This window comes from Anser anser (genome assembly GCF_964211835.1).
Source record: "Anser anser genome assembly, chromosome: 1".
Taxonomy (NCBI): domain Eukaryota; kingdom Metazoa; phylum Chordata; class Aves; order Anseriformes; family Anatidae; genus Anser; species Anser anser.
In genome coordinates this window covers 196,216,044-196,233,827 of record NC_139720.1, presented here as the reverse complement: position 1 = coordinate 196,233,827, position 17,784 = coordinate 196,216,044, and the positions used below count along the sequence as shown (strand labels likewise).

General features: G+C 38.6%; 1 protein-coding gene across 9 annotated transcripts in view; it reads left to right on the top strand.

Moving 5' to 3' along the window:
• Positions 1-17,784, top strand: part of GRIA4 (glutamate ionotropic receptor AMPA type subunit 4) — a 224,548-nt gene that overhangs the window by 147,849 nt on the left and 58,915 nt on the right. For 8 of the 9 annotated variants that reach the window (XR_014578151.1, XM_083820243.1, XM_083820246.1 and 5 more), the window contains exons 5-9: positions 822-875; positions 2,853-3,011; positions 4,396-4,563; positions 6,144-6,248; positions 11,812-11,922. Coding sequence is in view for 8 of the 9 variants with exons in the window: in XM_083820243.1 (XP_083676369.1) it covers positions 822-875; positions 2,853-3,011; positions 4,396-4,563; positions 6,144-6,248; positions 11,812-11,922 (597 nt within the window). In the remaining variant the exon portion in view is untranslated. Of the gene's footprint in view, positions 1-821; positions 876-2,852; positions 3,012-4,395; positions 4,564-6,143; positions 6,249-11,811; positions 11,923-13,256; positions 16,408-17,784 lie in introns of those variants that run through there. The other variant, XM_083820250.1, reaches the window with a different exon arrangement.

Sequence of the window (17,784 nt, the reverse complement as noted above, 5' to 3'; positions counted from 1 at the left end):
ATATCTTTGGGCTGCAAGCAGACTTTTTTAAAGTGAGTGGTTAACCACTGAAAACCCTTGAATTCACTGTGGGTTGGCATAGTTTTTGTCTAACCCCTGTTCTTGATCTTGCCATATCAGGACTGCGGCACTTGCACATCAGGAGTGTTCCCTTTTTGCATCACTTGATGTTATATGTTGGTTAAATGCTCAAGGGCAGCGTGTGGCTTCCTCCTGGGAGCAAATGCCGAGGTTGCCCTCTCACTTCCGTGTGTCACCAGAAGCCCCTTGCAGTTAGAAACAAGGAGCTTTCACAGCAGGGAGCCTGGCTGCCTGTTCTTGCTCTGTCCTTGCTCATGCCAAGCCCCAAAGTCTTTAGCATATCGCTAAGAACTAAATAACACTTGTAGTACTTGACCACCTCAAGGGCAGACAGCTTTAATCCCAAGAGGTGAAAACCTAGTTTGATTCACAAACACTGCACTCATTTGAAATGAAAAAGTACATTAGCAGTTAGACTTTCTAGTTAATGTGTGACCTCCTGCTTCTGAATTTGTATCCCATAGGTAATTGCCATACTTGATGAAATAGTATACAACAGTAACATTTTCAATCATGTGGAAGGCACTCAGATTACCAGTTCATTACTTTATTCACTTTCATTTTGACTTTTTCCCATGATTAAGCACCTGGAAAGTTATAGCTACGTTATTGGAGAAAGACTCTCAACATTATATTGCTGATTTTATAAATTTCAAAATTTACATCTATCTGGCTGAGAAAATGCGTTTCTAGAGAAAACAGTATGACTTTTTTTTTTCTTTTTTTTTTCTCTACTGCAGATTGTGAGTGTGGGAAAGCATGTTAAAGGATACCATTACATTGTTGCCAACCTGGTAAGATCCTTTTCTAGAATTATACCCCTGCTCAGTAAGTGAAACACTTAGTTTTGCTTTGGAGTTACAGCATTTCACACAATATCTGCCATTTGTCACTAATATACAGTTGTCTATAATTCATTCTTTACAGTGCGTTAAAGAACTTGGTCCCGTTGTTTCTGACATCTATACAAGAAAGACTCAATATTATCCTCTTAAATCTTATCAAAATCAGTGTAGCATAAAGGACTGCTAAGTGTATCTTGTGGCTGAATTAGATGCCTTTACAGAACTATGCTATCATTCTAGACTCATCTTTTTAATATTACTAGGATAACAATTCTTGAAGTAACTTTTCTATATTCTCTGGGGGAAATTCATTTTGTTGTAAAATCAGCTACTTCCAGTCAAATTACCAATTCATATTTTCACTCTAAGTCTAAACAGCACATTTACACAAATAATGTTTAGCAGAGGGCAAAGGAAGAGTAAGTGCAATATTTTATTTTTTAAATAGTCCATTTTTCAAGCTGAAATACCTTCCTGGTCAAGCACATTGAATGTAGAGCAGAGTGTAATGTATACTTTGAATTGTTTTCTTTTTTCTTTCCCTCAAGGAATTTTAGTTGACTTGAAATATGTTATTTTGTTTTGCTGTACTAGTACCTTAACTTAAGATACTTTCAGAATATTTTTAAGACCTCAGGCTTTTGAAATGAGAATGACCTTATTCTCTTAGGGTCTAACAAATAAGGTTTTCAACATTCAAAATTTATAATTCCCCAAGTAACCTTTTCCATGCAAAGTGGCTGCTGTAGGCAGTAGGGTATATGGTGGAGACAGTCACATCTACTTCAGCATTGACACGTGTTGCTGTCTACTGGCTGTTCAATAATGTGTGTAATAGGATTTCCTGATGTGTCACCTTTCATATTCACTGTCAGTTTCCTTTAGGACATGAATCAAATCTGTCTTGGACATTTTTTATTTTTTTTCTTTTCCTGGGTCATTGGGTCAGTACCTCACTTTTTTTTTTCCTCAGTTTTCTACTTTAAATCAAGTATAATAATACACTTCTGTTTCCGCTGCTAAATGCTTATCACAGGAATTTAAGAAAACAAAAAGATTATTTTGAGATACCATTAAGTCTAGCAAATAGAAAAGGAGCAGAAAGATTCATGTTTTTTCTTAGCATCTTTAGCAGTTTTCCTTATGCAGTTACTTGAAGTTCAGATATGTCTCTAAAGGCAAATTTTACTAAAGGATTTGTCTGTACACTGGGACAAATTAGCCTTAAAACCAGTAAGTCAGGAAGTCTATGTACTTTATTTTTTTTGTTCAATGTTGGCGGTCACTCCAGACTTTAAATGTGTATCAGATCTGAGAGCTACCACCACCATGTTTCACAAAAAGGTGATTCTGATGCTATGTTTTCCATGTTCTAATGATGAGAGCTTCATGTGCTCTCTCTACATCCTAATATCTATTATATTATCTCATAACTTGTGTAACTCAGGTAATTTCAGCCTAACCAATAAATCCTGGAATAAATATATTTACACAATAGTGTTTTTCACTTTGCAAACATGCAAAGTAGCAGGATGGATCAAGCACTAATACAGTGCTCATTAAAATCTGCCAACTTCAGTGTAAATTGGATTAAGGATTTAATATTCTGTAGGCACTTTTCAGTTGATTCGCCAAATGTACTTCTTCCAAAACTGTGTCATACCCAGCGATGTGTTGTTTAGCTGTTGAGACCACACTAGCAATAATGTGAGAATTTAATTTCTTGGTTTTGTTTCATTCTTTATAACACAAATGGAAAGTATGATCAAAGTTTCAGCATTTTTCTCCGATTTTAAGTCTTAACTTCTAACAGAAACCTGCTGTTGCCACCTTCTTTGAACACCTTTATGCCACCTTGCTGATCTAGAACATATTGGACCCACAGAGGTGTATGAGAGCAAACAAATTCTTAAATTGATTTTCTAGGGATTCAAAGATATTTCTCTGGAGAGGTTTATGCATGGAGGAGCTAATGTGACTGGATTTCAGCTGGTAGATTTCAGTACACCAATGGTAACTAAACTGATGCAGCGCTGGAAGAAGCTGGACCAGAGAGAATACCCAGGATCCGAGACCCCACCAAAGGTACTGGATGGTCTGAAGCACTACCAATGATATCACTCAAGTGTTTTTAATTTCTGATTAACATTGCTGAATAAATGAGTAAAGACCTTAATATTTAGGCACGGGAGAAGGCAGCTGATCATACTGTTACTGGCAACTAATTATGCCTGTCCTTGTGACTGTATGATAGAAACACAAGCTGCAACACATTTCGCTGATGTACTTTAATATCTTTTGTCAGTTATTCTCCAAATCACCTCTTTACTGACAGGAACTAAAGGTCAAACACTTAACTGACAACTTAATTTCAACCAATTTTACATGAATTAGTCTAATTATCTGGATTCAGAGTGCAGAGCTTTCCGACAGATGAATTCTTCTGTATATGAGATGTAACCACAATTGTAAATTTACTACCCTTAAATTTTAATTTGGAATTTCCTGTAGAAATTCTATCCACCTCAAAACCTAGTGTAGTAATCATTTTCAGTCATGATCTTACAGTCCAATTACATCCCAGTGTTCATCTGTCCTAATCCCTCACAGATGGATAACAAAATATTTCTGTCACCTATAATTTTCTTGGCAGGCAAATCAAAGCATAGTTATAAATATGACTTCATCAAAATAGCTCTGTTATTATATGTGCTAATACATATCAGACCTAGCTGAGACTGAGCTACACGGTATATCAGTAGCAGCCTTGGGGTTGCTATTGATAATCCACATCTCCTGATTCAGTAAATTCATCAGCGGACCAGGCTGAGAAAATGTCCCTTTGTTTATGTGGCTCCAAGCTAACATCTGCTAAAGACTTGCTCTACACATTTAATTTGTCATGCTCTCTACCTAAAGTAGTTACAGTAGTGTAGAAACACAAACTGTCTTAGATGACCTTCTGAGCCCCATTTATTCTTCAGTACCCTGTGTTATTCAGAGGGCCAACACAGGTTTGAAGAACATACTCTTGATCATTCTTAACGATTACAATAGCTTTGATTTCTGCTCATTTATCTTTTTCAGTGAGTTACTTTTTTTTTTCTTTTTTTTCTTTTTTGAGTAAGTTAGGTGGGTGCATGAGGCTATTTCCCAATGGATAAGACAACTGGAAAAAAAAGTTTGAGAAGTGACTATCTTCAATTTAATTTGTTTCTTCTGATAATACTTCAGAGGCAGATTTCTCTGCCCTTATGAAATACAGTCCTAAAATTGGAACTACTGCAATGTACTCTTCTCAATCCTACATTCATTCCTTAGACAAAATTGCTTTTGGTTCTGAGAAGAGTTTCTTTCTGAATGAAAGTGTAGAAACTGCTGTGTAATGCCTAGCTAGAAATAACTGGGAACAGCTGATTTTTGTAAAGATCTACCAACTCTAAAGCAGTGTGTTTGTCCATCCATTTAGTATACATCTGCATTAACATATGATGGAGTACTTGTGATGGCTGAAACTTTCCGTAATCTTAGAAGACAGAAAATTGATATTTCAAGAAGAGGAAATGCTGGTGATTGTCTTGCTAACCCTGCTGCCCCATGGGGTCAAGGAATTGATATGGAGAGGACATTAAAACAGGTAAGGGTAGGCTTTATTCTAGTATTTTTTTTGTGAATATTAGATACTAGTTGTACACTATATGATTCAGAAGATGTTATACTCAAGGATATGGGAGAGGGGGAATTTACATGTAAGTTGCCATTTAGAAACAGCTAGGACTGTTCTGGATGTTTTACTTTATAATTTGGAATGAAGGCAGAGGGTAACTACTATTATTGGAAACTGTTATTACCTCTATTAAAATAGCTGGGACTTCCGCCACTGAGATGTTGAGCTCATCTGTTGCTCTTTGCATATAACCTGGGTATGCAGATACTGTCATTTGAGGAAAAATGTTTTTCTACCTAATATAAACTTTCTAATATTCTTCTGACACCTTGAATAAATGTAGAGTTCTTACAGGAAAATCATATAGGTAGTGTTTTTTTCTTTAAAAAGACATCATCCAGAGCCATTGTTCACTGATGTCAAGATTTTGAATTCCTGATGAATATGGATGCCTAGAAAGTTCCAGATCTCTGTCAAGATGATTAGACTTTCGTTTGAATGGGACAGTAAGAAAATAAAAATCCTGCAGTTGAATTTAAATCATTGCAAATGAGCAGGCTCTGCTCAGGAGAAACTGCTGAGGAGAAGTGACTGCTGACAGAGACGGCAGGTCTGTGCCTGGAAGCCAAGGTTTCAGTCCTGGAGAAAAATAAGCACAGATACAAATGGTCAAAGGAAAAGAGTAAGTGGTTTAAATCCACATCCTAATTGTTAGGAAGATAAATAAGGCATTTTTTATGCTTTGCATATTCTGTGCAGATGCACAGATCTGTAACAATTGTGAGAAGCATGAAGTCAGGCTTCTGTACTAGGTTGGACAACATGACCCTCCAAGTCTGGCCAAAGATACTTCTTGCATGGCTGGATCCTGATACAACTGAAGCTAACAGCAATATGGCCATGGCTTCTTTGGGATGAGGGCCCCAGTCTGGGTATCCTCCAGTGAAGCAGAAAGGAGCTGAAAGAAAATACAAGTTCTGGTTTCAGCTCTGAGACAGGTGATGGAAAAGTGCCACAGCCATCTTATGGCTTTGTGTCTGTCCTTCGTCACTGTGAGGCTTTGGAAACACTTCTTTCAAGCCCTGTGCATCTCACCCATCTTCTGTGATAGTGAATTGCTTTGCTGCGACCAAGGTTGTTTTCACGGTTACCTTGATGAGCAGCACATACTAAAGTTATACATTTAATCCACCACCAGAGTGTGAGTTAAAAAAGGTATATAAATTCAGGCCAAAGATCTTTTATGTTTATTTTACATGATCCAGAATATTTTTCAGTGGTGACGAGAATGGTAAAAAATAACCTTCTCCTTAGAACCTGCAGCTGAAAAGTGTTGAAAACATCGTGGAAGAAGAGAAGGTCCACAGTGTGTCTTTGTTATCACGTAGACACTGGCATACCTAAGCCTATTTTGAGCATGGTTCATCAGTAAAAGAGAGTACAAAGGAAAAGTAGCCAACGTTTTGGCTTTATAATGCCTCATTCTTCTGTAGTAGTGTTGTTATGGTAATAAATCTTGATATTCATGATGCTTTTTCTTCCATTTTTAGGTTCGAATACAAGGATTGACAGGAAATGTTCAGTTTGACCACTATGGTCGCAGAGTCAACTATACGATGGATGTCTTTGAGCTGAAAAACACAGGCCCCCGGAAGGTAAGTGTTGACAATGTTTACTATCATATAGTTTACTATGATTAAATAATTAAGGTTACAATAAACTGGATTCTGTATAATTTTAAAAATATATCAAATATATGGTAAAAATGTCTGGTGTAAGCAGATTTAATCTCTGTTTTCTGCTAGATACTATTATTCCGTGCAACAAATGGGGAAACAGAAACAACTATGCATCTTGGAGAGGTGGGATGTCAGACAGGCAGGCAGGCAGGCAGGCATACTAATAGTGTGTGTCCAAGCACATCCTTTATGTCTGAATGCACATAGATTATCACTCAGCTCAGTCACTGTGAAAAGATAAGCCTTATGCTTTGTTAGCCCTTCCTCTTTTGTGTTGGAATTTGTCCATTTACCATAGTGTAAAATAAATAAAGAGCAGGAAATGTACTCAGGCTCAAGTGTTTTATTTCCTTTGGAGGTACTGTGGGCTGTTTTGTTTGCTAAAACATCAGAAGAAGAGAAAGTGAGAAGCTGGAGGTGAATAGGAGGATCATGGCTGCTTGAGAAGGGTTGAAGCAATCAGAATCGAATTAAGTAGTCCTCCACTGTCAGGCCAGAGGTGACAAGCCCAGTAAATAGTACCCCAGCTGAATTGTGTGTCCCCAAACATATGCTGCAGTGATGAGGAAACAAAGTGTTAAATTACAGATCCAGAGCAGAATTACACATCAGGATGCACTGACCACATATCCCTCTATAGAGCTGTAGACCAAAGCAAAGCACATGCCTGCTATCAGGTGTATTAGTGAAGTTGTCTTTTGAACGTATGACAGATGGCTGAAAAATACATTGGGAAAGGTGAATCTGTCTTTCTTCCCTCTTGGGAAGCCCTGTGCCTCCTGCCAGAGAATGTGTCTGACCTTGTTGTCTGCCTGGCTGCGAGCTGCGCTGCCAGCAGCTCAGAGGGTGTACGGGTGGCTGGGGCACATCGAAGGCAAGTGGAGAAGTATGACCCCTCCATCCCCAACACCCAGTTGTACTGGAGGGAAGGCAAAGTGGAAAAGGTGTAGTTCATTAGGTCACAACTTCAGTAACTCATTAGGGAGCTTGCTTAGCAGCAAGCTAACTGTCAAAATCAGCCTTTTGGTCCCATTTCAACATTCCTCATCCATTTTGAGAATGGTGGTTTTGGCTGGCACCACTGCAGGGATGTTTCCACCCCATCTTCTTGCCTGTGATTTGAGAGAGAGGATGGTAGCAAAAAGAGTTACACCTGTGCTGTGCTACCATTCCAAGGTGATTTTCTTATCTTTTCAGGCATGCTCTCCCTTTTCCTCTCTGCCATTCTCAAGCCATTAGCTGTCTTTGATATAATAAGCCATAACAATTTTGACAGATCTCTCTACTGACAAGAATTTCTTTCTTATGTATTACTTACATATTTCTTATGTATTACTTATTACATAATATTTATGCATTACTATGTGATCATTGGACCAAGTCTGTGCTCCATCCAGCCTGAAAATCCTCTGTAATATATGAGAAATAACTGTACTTAATTGAACTAAGAAGCTTTCACCTTTAATGTCTTCTTCTTGTATCCTACGTAACATGACTTATGAATCATCCAGCAGTATCTTTTCAGGACTAGCCTTTCCAGTCAGAGTAACACATGCCTCTAATCTTTAGAAGAGTGATTTTTGTTGCCCACAATTTTAGGGATGTGAAAAGAGTGCTACAAAACTGCACAGCCAGTGAGAAGCAGACTTCCATATAGTGCAGTCAAATGGGATACAATAACCCATGCTCCTATTAGTTTCATTTATGCTAAATTTTGTATTTGGTTCTTGTCTACAGAATGATACCATCAAGATTAAAAACAAAACAAAAAAGTAAACAAAGCATATATGTATACATGTACCTGCACAAGACATTCTGATTTGGCTCCTTAGTCCCAACTCAGGCAAACAAAATGAAAACTGATTATCAAAATTTAAAGTATTCTGTCTTTACTGGCTTGTGGACTTCAGCAGAAGCACCTCAGTGGTTGCTACAAGGTGCACGAACCTTCAGAAATTACACTATTAATTTAAAAAAAAAAAAAAGTTTGACAAATTTACTTTGAGGTAGATATTTTTGCAATATGATTTTCTAAAAGATAAATGCAGCTTCTCTATAAGTGGGTGCAACTGCTAGAAAGTCCAATGGAAATCCATATTGAATTGGATTTACTTATATAATCACTGACTTCAATCTTATCCTTTTAGGAGTTTTATCCCTGAGCATCTGAGATTTTATAGACGAGCATATTGTATTTTAGTGTTCTCAGAGTCACTGTGAACCTATATACTCATGCATGTGTCATATATTTCTTGTATATTTATTTAGTAATCCAGTTCCAGAGTTACTTTAGTGCAAATCTGAGATGCACATGTGCACACTCACACCCATGCTCACAGGCTAACGTTCCTTTAAAAATGCCTGCTATCCCTCAGAAATATCCTTTATCTCTGGCCGTATTTTGATATGGTACTTAGTTTTATAACACACTGCATCATTCATTTTCTGCTTTCCTTCTGAACTTCCCAGCAGTGAGGAGCTGTATGGTAAACAATCACTCACGGTTATAATGAGCTTCCCAAACTGCCAGGTTTCAGTGTACATGTTCTGCCTTTAGCTGGTCACAGTTCCTGACAGAAACTTGACATTTTCAGTTATCAATTGTATCTGCGAATCTACGGTTGTCTGGATGAAAAAGAATATTTGTTAGCAGTGCATCCTACTAGGAAGAAAACCTGCCTCTCCACTGTATTAGCAATGCTGAAACTTCTGTTAGATACAGACACCTAAATCAAGGCTTGTATGTTGTTATAGCAATTGCAAAGAGAAAAGGAACAAGCCAGCTAAATGTACCAAAAGTTTGGCATTGAAAGGGTTTGTGCCTATTTGCTTCACTAATAGAAAACAAAAGTCACTCATACTCTCATACTTACTCACTCATATCCAGTTACCCTATGCATTTGGAATTCTCACAAATGCATATTCACTGCTGTGATAAGTGTGTCTGCACACTGCCCTAGGGACTTCTAAAATGACTTGCCCCTCCATAAATTAATTTTAAAAAGGAAATGAATGAAATATTAAAGATAAGGAATGGTTTAAGAATACACAGGATTCTTTAATGCATGTGAAACCAGGAACTAAAACCACTCCCCAGCACTTCTAGACTCTTACTGCATCACTGCATTGCTTTGAACAAGATTAGCCACATTTCATGGAGGCATAATCCTATGTGAAAGTGAAGTTTAGTCTGGATTCTGCAAAAATGTTAAAAAATATATTGGCTACATAATTGATCTGATCATTCAGCCAGTTTGCATCACACTGAAGTCTTTTCATCCAAGGCACAGACTGTTCTTTGGCACTGACAGTTACACTGGAGCTTTAGCCAGACTCCACTTTCCTCTACAATTCCCTTTCCTCTTCTAGTAAGATGGACAAGGAATTCCTTTCTCCCAGTTCTTGATCTCATGAACTCCAGTTAATCAAGGCAGGAAGGGAGAGTCACTGCTGACTAGTCCCCAAGTGCCTCTAAAAAGTGAGCTATGCCAGCTTGAATTGCACAACTTTGATAGGAACCCTTTAAAATCACTGCCACTGCCTGCAACTTTCCTGGGAAAAAGGATCAGTTGCTTCATTCATTAGGGTCTCAGCAACCTGGAGAGCCCCTTTGGGTGGGACTAGAGTTCTACTGCCACTTTTGCTCTCGTGACTGCTCTTAGAGCTGGCTCAGAGGAACAGCACTGAGCTGTTCCCAGCAGCCTTGTCAGAAGGTCCACAGGCAGCCATGATCTAGGTGCAAAAAAAGAGTCTGGAAAGAAGGTGTCTGCTAGTGAGCCACAGGCTGGATGTGAGGCAGCAGCTTCAGCAAAGGAGTGGCCAAGAAGGCCAAAGCATCCTGGCTTGTATAAGAAGCAGTGTGGCCAGCAGGGCTAGGGAGGTGGTTGTCCTGCTGTACTCAGCTCTGGTGAGGTCGCACCTCAAGTACTGTGTTCAGTTTTGGGCCCCTCACTACAAGAAGGACGTTGAGGTGCTCGAGAGAGTCCAGAGAAGGGCAACGAAGCTGGTGAGGGGTCTGGAGAACAAGTCTTACGAGGAGCGGCTGAGGGAGCTGGGCTTGTTCAGCCTGGAGAAGAGGAGGCTCAGGGGCGACCTTATCGCTCTCTACAGGTACCTTAAAGGAGGCTGTAGCAAGGTGGGGGTTGGTCTATTCTCCCACGTGCCTGGTGACAGGACGAGGGGGAATGGGCTAAAGTTGCACCAGGGGAGGTTTAGGTTGGATGTTAGGAAGAACTTCTTTACTGAAAGGGTTGTTAGGCATTGGAATGGGCTGCCCAGGGAGGTGGTTGAGTCACCATCCCTGGAGGTCTTTAAAAGACGTTTAGATGTAGAGCTTAGTGGTATGGTTTAGTGGAGGACTAGTTAGTGTTAGGTCAGAGGTTGGACTGGGTGATCTTGGAGGTCTCTTCCAACCTAGATGATTCTGTGATTCTGTGACCTGTGTCTGGCATACTGAAAGGCCAGGTGGGAAGGTGGAATCAGGTAACTCCAAGTAAGAGCGAGACATGGGACCACCATCATGAACTGCTTACCATTTCAGAGACTGCTCCCTTGTACAGACGCTGAAGATAGTGTCACCACATGTAGTGAGGAGCTGGGTGTGTTCTGAGATTCAGACTGGGCAGGAGTTACAAAAGTAGTGAAGTATTTTCAGGTTAAGGTCTCAAATCTTTTAGCTACCCAAAGACATAGTACATAGACTGTGGGATTTTTTTTTTTTTTTTTTTTTTGGAGGGGCAGAGGTGTTAAGTTTTAATTGAGTAGCTCCCAAGCACATCAGTGAAGGTTTGAGGGGGAATCACCTTTTTTCAGGCTGCCTTCATCCTATCTGCTCTTACAGCAAGCAAACAGCCCCGGGACCTCCCAGGAAAGGATGCTGGCTCATGTCTTGTGCCCAACAGCATCACTACCAGTGCAGAGGGCACAGCCAAAGGCTGTACTGAATTCCAGAGGTGTGCACTGCAAAGAGCAGTGTGTGTATGTATGTAGGGGGAGGGCTTCTAATTGCAGGCATACCTTTTTTTTTTTTTTTTTTCCCTCCTTGGGAATGCAAGAATGAGTGAACCAAACCTAGCTCCAGAGTATTTCAGCACCAGCAATGAACAAAGGCAGGCATTTCCCCTAAAGGCTGCTCTGGGAAGGGTTGTGGCACTCTAAATGTAGCCAGGGAGACTAAAACATTGTTTGTTTCACCTCTCTTGGCACTTAGCAGAGAACCTTTCAGACTGCAGTCATGTTCATCATGCTTTAGTGTGGGGAAAAAACAAGCACTTTTCTAGGTGGGATGCATATCCTGCATAGGCTGTCACTCTCTGGTGGTGACATCTCTCCAATGAGTATAAAGAAAGGTTTAACAGCTGGACTTGCAGGTGCCAAAGGTCAGTGCCAGTGGAATAAGCCTGGTGTAATCCCTGTAATATTTGCAATTATACAGGACGTAGGGTTACCTGCTGTAAATTATATTCATTTCATTTTGCAGGTTGGTTACTGGAATGACATGGATAAATTAGTTCTGATTCAGCATGAACCTACGCTTGGAAATGACACTTCAGCCATTGAGAATAGAACAGTAGTTGTCACTACAATTTTGGTAAGGTATTTTTGCTCTGTTCTGTTTTGTTTTTTTTTTTTATATTGGTGTGTGACACAACCTCCTTTCTAGTTATAGTGTTATTTAGTCTGCCATTTCCTAGGCTAGTGGGAGGGTGAGAGCCATGTATCTTAGTTATCTTGATTGTCATGTCTGTTCAGAGGTTTTTTGGTATACATTTAAAATCACGAATCACTTATCAGGTTTTAAAAAATAAGTTACAGTTAATTTTTTTGCTTAATTTAGTCTTTTCTTTTTTTTTTACTATAGTAATTCTCAGAAATATACTTGAGTTCTTTCAACCTCTGATTGATAAATCTTGACTCATAAGAAACTGGAAGAAAAAACTAAAACTTCTAAATGACAGAATTGAGCAGAAGGCATAAAATGAGATGTCTGTAATGCCAGTATCCCTTTTGTTGATACTTTATAAATTCAAAGTTGGCTGTAGTAGGAACTAACATTCCAAGCATCTATCAGCTAATCAAAACTGGTTTATCTGCTTTTACTTGTGAATGGAAAAGAGGAATTTAGTAGAAACATTTGAACATATTTCTAAATATATTTATTAAGTATTTTGGTACAATTTTCCATTTTAATAAAATCTAAATAAATTTGGGGTTTGATTTTTCAGTGTTATGTACATAATTGGTGTTTTTAAAGAGTGGTTGCAGATAAAGAAGAATGCAGTTGTTTCATTAATTTACATTTTTAATACACAGTTTTTCAAAATACTTTTTCTTCCAAAACTGTATTTAAAAAAAATATATTTAACAGTTTTGACTCTGAAGTCAGACATGCCCTTTTAAGCTGAAGTTTGTCAAAGCTAACTGGCAAAGGCTGACCTTTACCTGACCACTTTTAAGATTTTACATCTCGGTTCACTGCCCTTTTCACCCGCTTCATTTAGACAAGACATTTTAACCCTTTAGGATAAGCTGTTTCTCAGATGGGAAGGAGTATTCTGTATGTGTGGTTAAGCAATGATTTTCTAATTTAATACAGAGTTGAAAATAATCCAAAAGAAAGTGTCAAGACATTTTCTTACTCAAAAATATGGTTAGTTACCAGATTTTCAGCAGTGTGTATCAGCATTTATACATTAAATATGTCTTAACAAGTCTCCTGTTGAAGATTATCATTCCGGGACACAAACCAACCAAACTATTCCTACTGTACAGGAATTCAGAGTGTAACTCCTAACCAAATTGTGTAACTTTTTTTTTTTATTACTATTTGCATGGGACATTTTAAATATATGTATCTTTTTCCTAAAAAAAAAGACTTGGTGATGGAAAAAAAAATGTACTTCAGTACAGTCCTCCTCTTTTCAGCCTCTGATGAAGAATCCTATTTTAAGAAATTGATCAAGGAAGAAAAGAGTCCCAAGATGCTGCGAACATTCCTAACTAAGGCTCAAGTATTAACCACCAGTCTAGTAGCATTGAGCTAATTTTTCCATATGGATTACTGTTCCTCTGACTGGATGACCAGGCACTGAACCACCAAGAAAAGTTCTGTGACTAATCTGAAATGTCTAGAACAGATGACGTTACCCTTCAACTTTGCCAAGCTGAGAAGAGAACGATGTGAATAACAAGCTTTCAGTCGAAATTTTCCTCTCTTACCAATCCTGATACCCTTGACTGAAGCTACCATACATGAGTACTGTAATTTCCATAAATAGCTCCAAGCTTAGGAGAAACGAGTGAAAAATAACAATGAAAAGTAATATAAAAGGTTCCTGTTTGCCAGAAAGGAAGAAAAAAAAAAAAAAAAAGAAAACAAGAAAGCTTTTAAAATGTGTTATCTTGCCTGTCCTGTTTGCATTGAAGCATTTTGATGTGCATAATAAACATTATCTTCAAAAGAACTTTTCAGTCCCTGTATTGAAAGGACTGGTGGGATCATTTTCAAAACCAAAAAGCTGAATTAATATTCCAAAGCATGGCCTATGTTTATGCAGCATGTCATTTTGGGATAAATACAATTATTTGAAAGCAGCACTGCTTCTTGACCAAAAGTGTCCCCTTCCAATGTTTTGAAATCACAGTGCAAGAGATATATATCAGAATTTGGTTTGAATAAGAATATATGGTGAATTCTGCCTTAAGGTAGTCATGCATATCTCCCATTGTCCAAACTGGGAGCTGCCCACATGATTCTGAAGGCAGATTACAGCCATGATTCTTAATATTGGCCTGCCAGGGCAATGGATTTAGCATTCAGAAGCACATGATCTCACACACACACACGCACGCGCGCACACACACACACACACACACAGATATATTTAACTAGTGTAACTTTGGAACACTGCTATTTTGCTCTTCTCCGTATTATAGTCATGTTGCAAATGCCAGACAAAGAGTTTTTGACCTCTTCACTGCCCTCTTCACATTGAAGGGAAGTTGAACCTTTTTAAATGACATGTAATTTTGGTTGCATGCATATTTTCCAACATCAAACTGAAAAGCTTCTGCAGCCAGTGCTGTCAGGCTTTTCAGTCTTCAAAGACAGGTGTCAAGACAGAGTAAGAAAACTCCACAAGTTTTCAGCATGGCTCACTTTAATTTTTGCCTGAAGCCAAATAGCACAAGTTGGTTTGCCTGCTCTTTCTTCAGTTTTTATGTATATATGCTTAATTTGCTGTAATGTGGCTGTATGGCTATTGCATTACAAAGAATTAGCTCTGCACTCAAAGAACCTAATACAGTGTTTTCTACTTGGTAAAATGTTATCTTCATTTGTAAAGTAGTGAGAGCATGTAGAATATATTTTACAGCTTTGGTTTAGCATGTAGGCATTCATCCTACCTCCAGCTAGCAAGTGGTGAAGGAGCAGCTCAGTGAAAGGAGGCAGCATGGGCAGCTGTCATGCATTAATATACCAGCTGCCACATAGACCTGGCTTTTATAGCTCCTGGGAGAGCCCTGTGTCCTGCACTTCATGTGATGTGCATCCTTCTGCACGTCTGGGCCTCTCAGAAAGGGCAGATGCTCTACCTATGTGCAGAAGTGTTCCTCCCAGAGGCCCCAGCTTGGTGCACTGTAGGCTCATTGACTGGAGAAGGGACACTGTGTGCAACCCTCCTCTAACAGTAAGGCAAATAGTGGGCTACCCATCTGAGAAAAGTGATCATTGCTTTTTAGCAAGTTGAGAAATACAGTGGCAAGATGTTGAATATAGGGGAGTAGGCTGAGATGACTCCTCCAAACTCTCTAATCCATTTCATGATACAGACAACTCTGTACCTACTCTCAGACTGCAAAACCTAAAGTTCATAAAAATCCTTTAGAACCAAAGCTTTGATATACAGTGTGCTGTGTCTGCATTGTGGCTTCCAGCTTAGTATTTTAATAAGATATTCTTGGTGTTTGTTGGCAGACTAAGCTTCAAAGGCAGAATCCCATTCAAGACTGTGCCACCTAAAAGTAGATTTCTTTACAGAGGGTGTTGATCCAGTTGCCCACTTAAAAGTACCCAGTGACATTTATGATGCTCTAGGATATACTGCATACCCATTGCTAACACCAGCAGGATGACACTTTCCTGCCTGTCTTATGCTATATATGACCAATCCATGTGGATGTCTCAGCTATTGTATGTTGTTTCACAACATACAGTTATTCCCTAAGCGTGTAAGCTTTCACCAAAGTCAAAGATTTAGAAATTGATTCAGTTATCCATAGTTAGATGGATAGCACTGAGGATATCAGAGCCATCCAGAAAGAGGTAGCAGAAAGGACCTGCAGAATGCCACTTAGAGGTCAAGCAGGCTACCTTAGGGCACCTAAGATAACAGACACCTCTATTAGATGACTAAGTATCACACTTTTGTTTTGACTGATATACACTTGCCCGAGTCTTACCACAAAAATTTTAACTTTGACTTTCCTTTTCATAATAGAAAAAATATTTTCTTTCAGTAAAAAATGTATTGATTAAATTCTTTAGTAGACTGGAGGAAAAAAAAAAAAGTTTGTTGCATGACAATAATAAAGATTTCAAACCGAATCCTGGACACTTTATTCAGAAAAAAAAAAAAAAAAAAAGACAAAACAAAACCAAAAACCTATTCCATTGATTCATTGACTTCCAGAGATTTTTTTTTTTTTCAGAATAAAGTGTAATAATGTGTGCCACCCATGTTTTAGAAATGAGACACTTTCTTGTACAAATATTTGTCACTTTTACAAATTATTTTTACAGTGCTTAAAGATTTCGAAATTGACTTCTTTACAGTAGGCAAGCCATTCATAGATCTGTTTGATATTTGGATTAGTTACTTTCTCCAGCTTCCCTTATAGTATGAATCATCAGTTGTGAGCATTTTACTGTACACATGAATTTGTGAGAATGTGGTGGAATGATTTGTTTACATCTATAAAGGTAATTGTTGCAGACAACAACTTGTATTTACAAATGTTAAGTATTGTTATAAAATTGTGAATTATTTAAGTAAAGCTTTCACCATTTCAAATATCTGTTCCGTGCTAGTCATTGATCATTTCAATGTGGACTTTTCTTTGATTCACTACCCCATAGAATATTGTTAAACAGCTAAAATCTTGCAAGTATTGTGGTGTTAAGCCTCACTCAGCAGTAAGTCAAATCTGTGTTTTCCATCAGTAGGTTAAGAGTTTATAGCTCAAAAATGTAGTAAATAAAATTTTGGTGGTAAGAAGTAATATTTTTAGTAGAGAATAGGCTATAACTGGAAACGGTGAAAAACCCTGCTACTGTTTTCAGCTATTTCAGCTGATCTAATAAATGATAATAGCTCTCCATAGATATCTTGCATCTCTCTTATCTTTACACTACCATTACCACTAGTTTAGAAAATGCTATTGTGATAGACTATACAGAAAATAAAACATCTTTTTTTCAGTGACACAGATAGAAAGTAACATCAAGATATGGCTGAGTACATACTATTGATCTATTCAGATGTTTCATAACTTTGCAATATGACCTTGCAAGTTCATCCATATAAGTTGCTTGTTAGCAAACCAGTAAAACTTGCCTTTCAGTGTCCTGATGTCATTGTAATGACTTCTGCACACTTCATTAGTTTGAAACACTCCCAAAGTCTGAAATGGTCAGAGCTGAAATTAGTGTTGCTATCTGAATTTTCTTGTAAACAATCTTTATCAGAAATCCACATTCAGTCCCATCCACATTCCCCCATCAAATTCTACTTGAAGAATACATCACTCATTATGTGGCACAACAATTAAATAAACTGTTATTTATTCTTTATAAAGTAGGCAGGAGGGAAAGGACAGCGCAGTAAGCAGGAAGTAATATGTGTTCCCACAATTTTAATTGGATTGCTTCACACTGGCAGATTACATTCAATTGCAGCTTCATTTAAAGCAGCCCCAGCAAGAAGCACTACCTCAGTCTGTAATAGATTCACATTGTAAACGATGTTCTTTGCTGTATTTTGCTCTAAATCAGTGATATTGGGGTGGGTAGAAAGAGAAATGGGAGGGGAGAGAACCACTGTGGTTCCTCCAAGTCTCTCAAACGATCCCTGCCAGAACCCAGGTTTTCTCAGTCCTCTGTCACTGGTCCCTCCACTGGATGGGGTTGCCCCTACTAGCACCCATGGGGAATGGTGCTGGACCCTGCTGTTACCCTTCTCAGTGTTCCCTCAAAGAACTTGGGGTGAGGCAGGATGAAGTTTATTTATCCATTAACAGGAAAAATAAGGCATCTGTCACTTCGCTTTGTTCTGCAGAGGCAATTGGAGTGCTTTTTTGTAGAAGCTCTATCGATGAGGTGCAGGCAGCAGCACAGTGTGGGTTTTGGGACAAGGAGCAGGTTGACCTGGCCTCCTCTGAACCTGACTGTTTC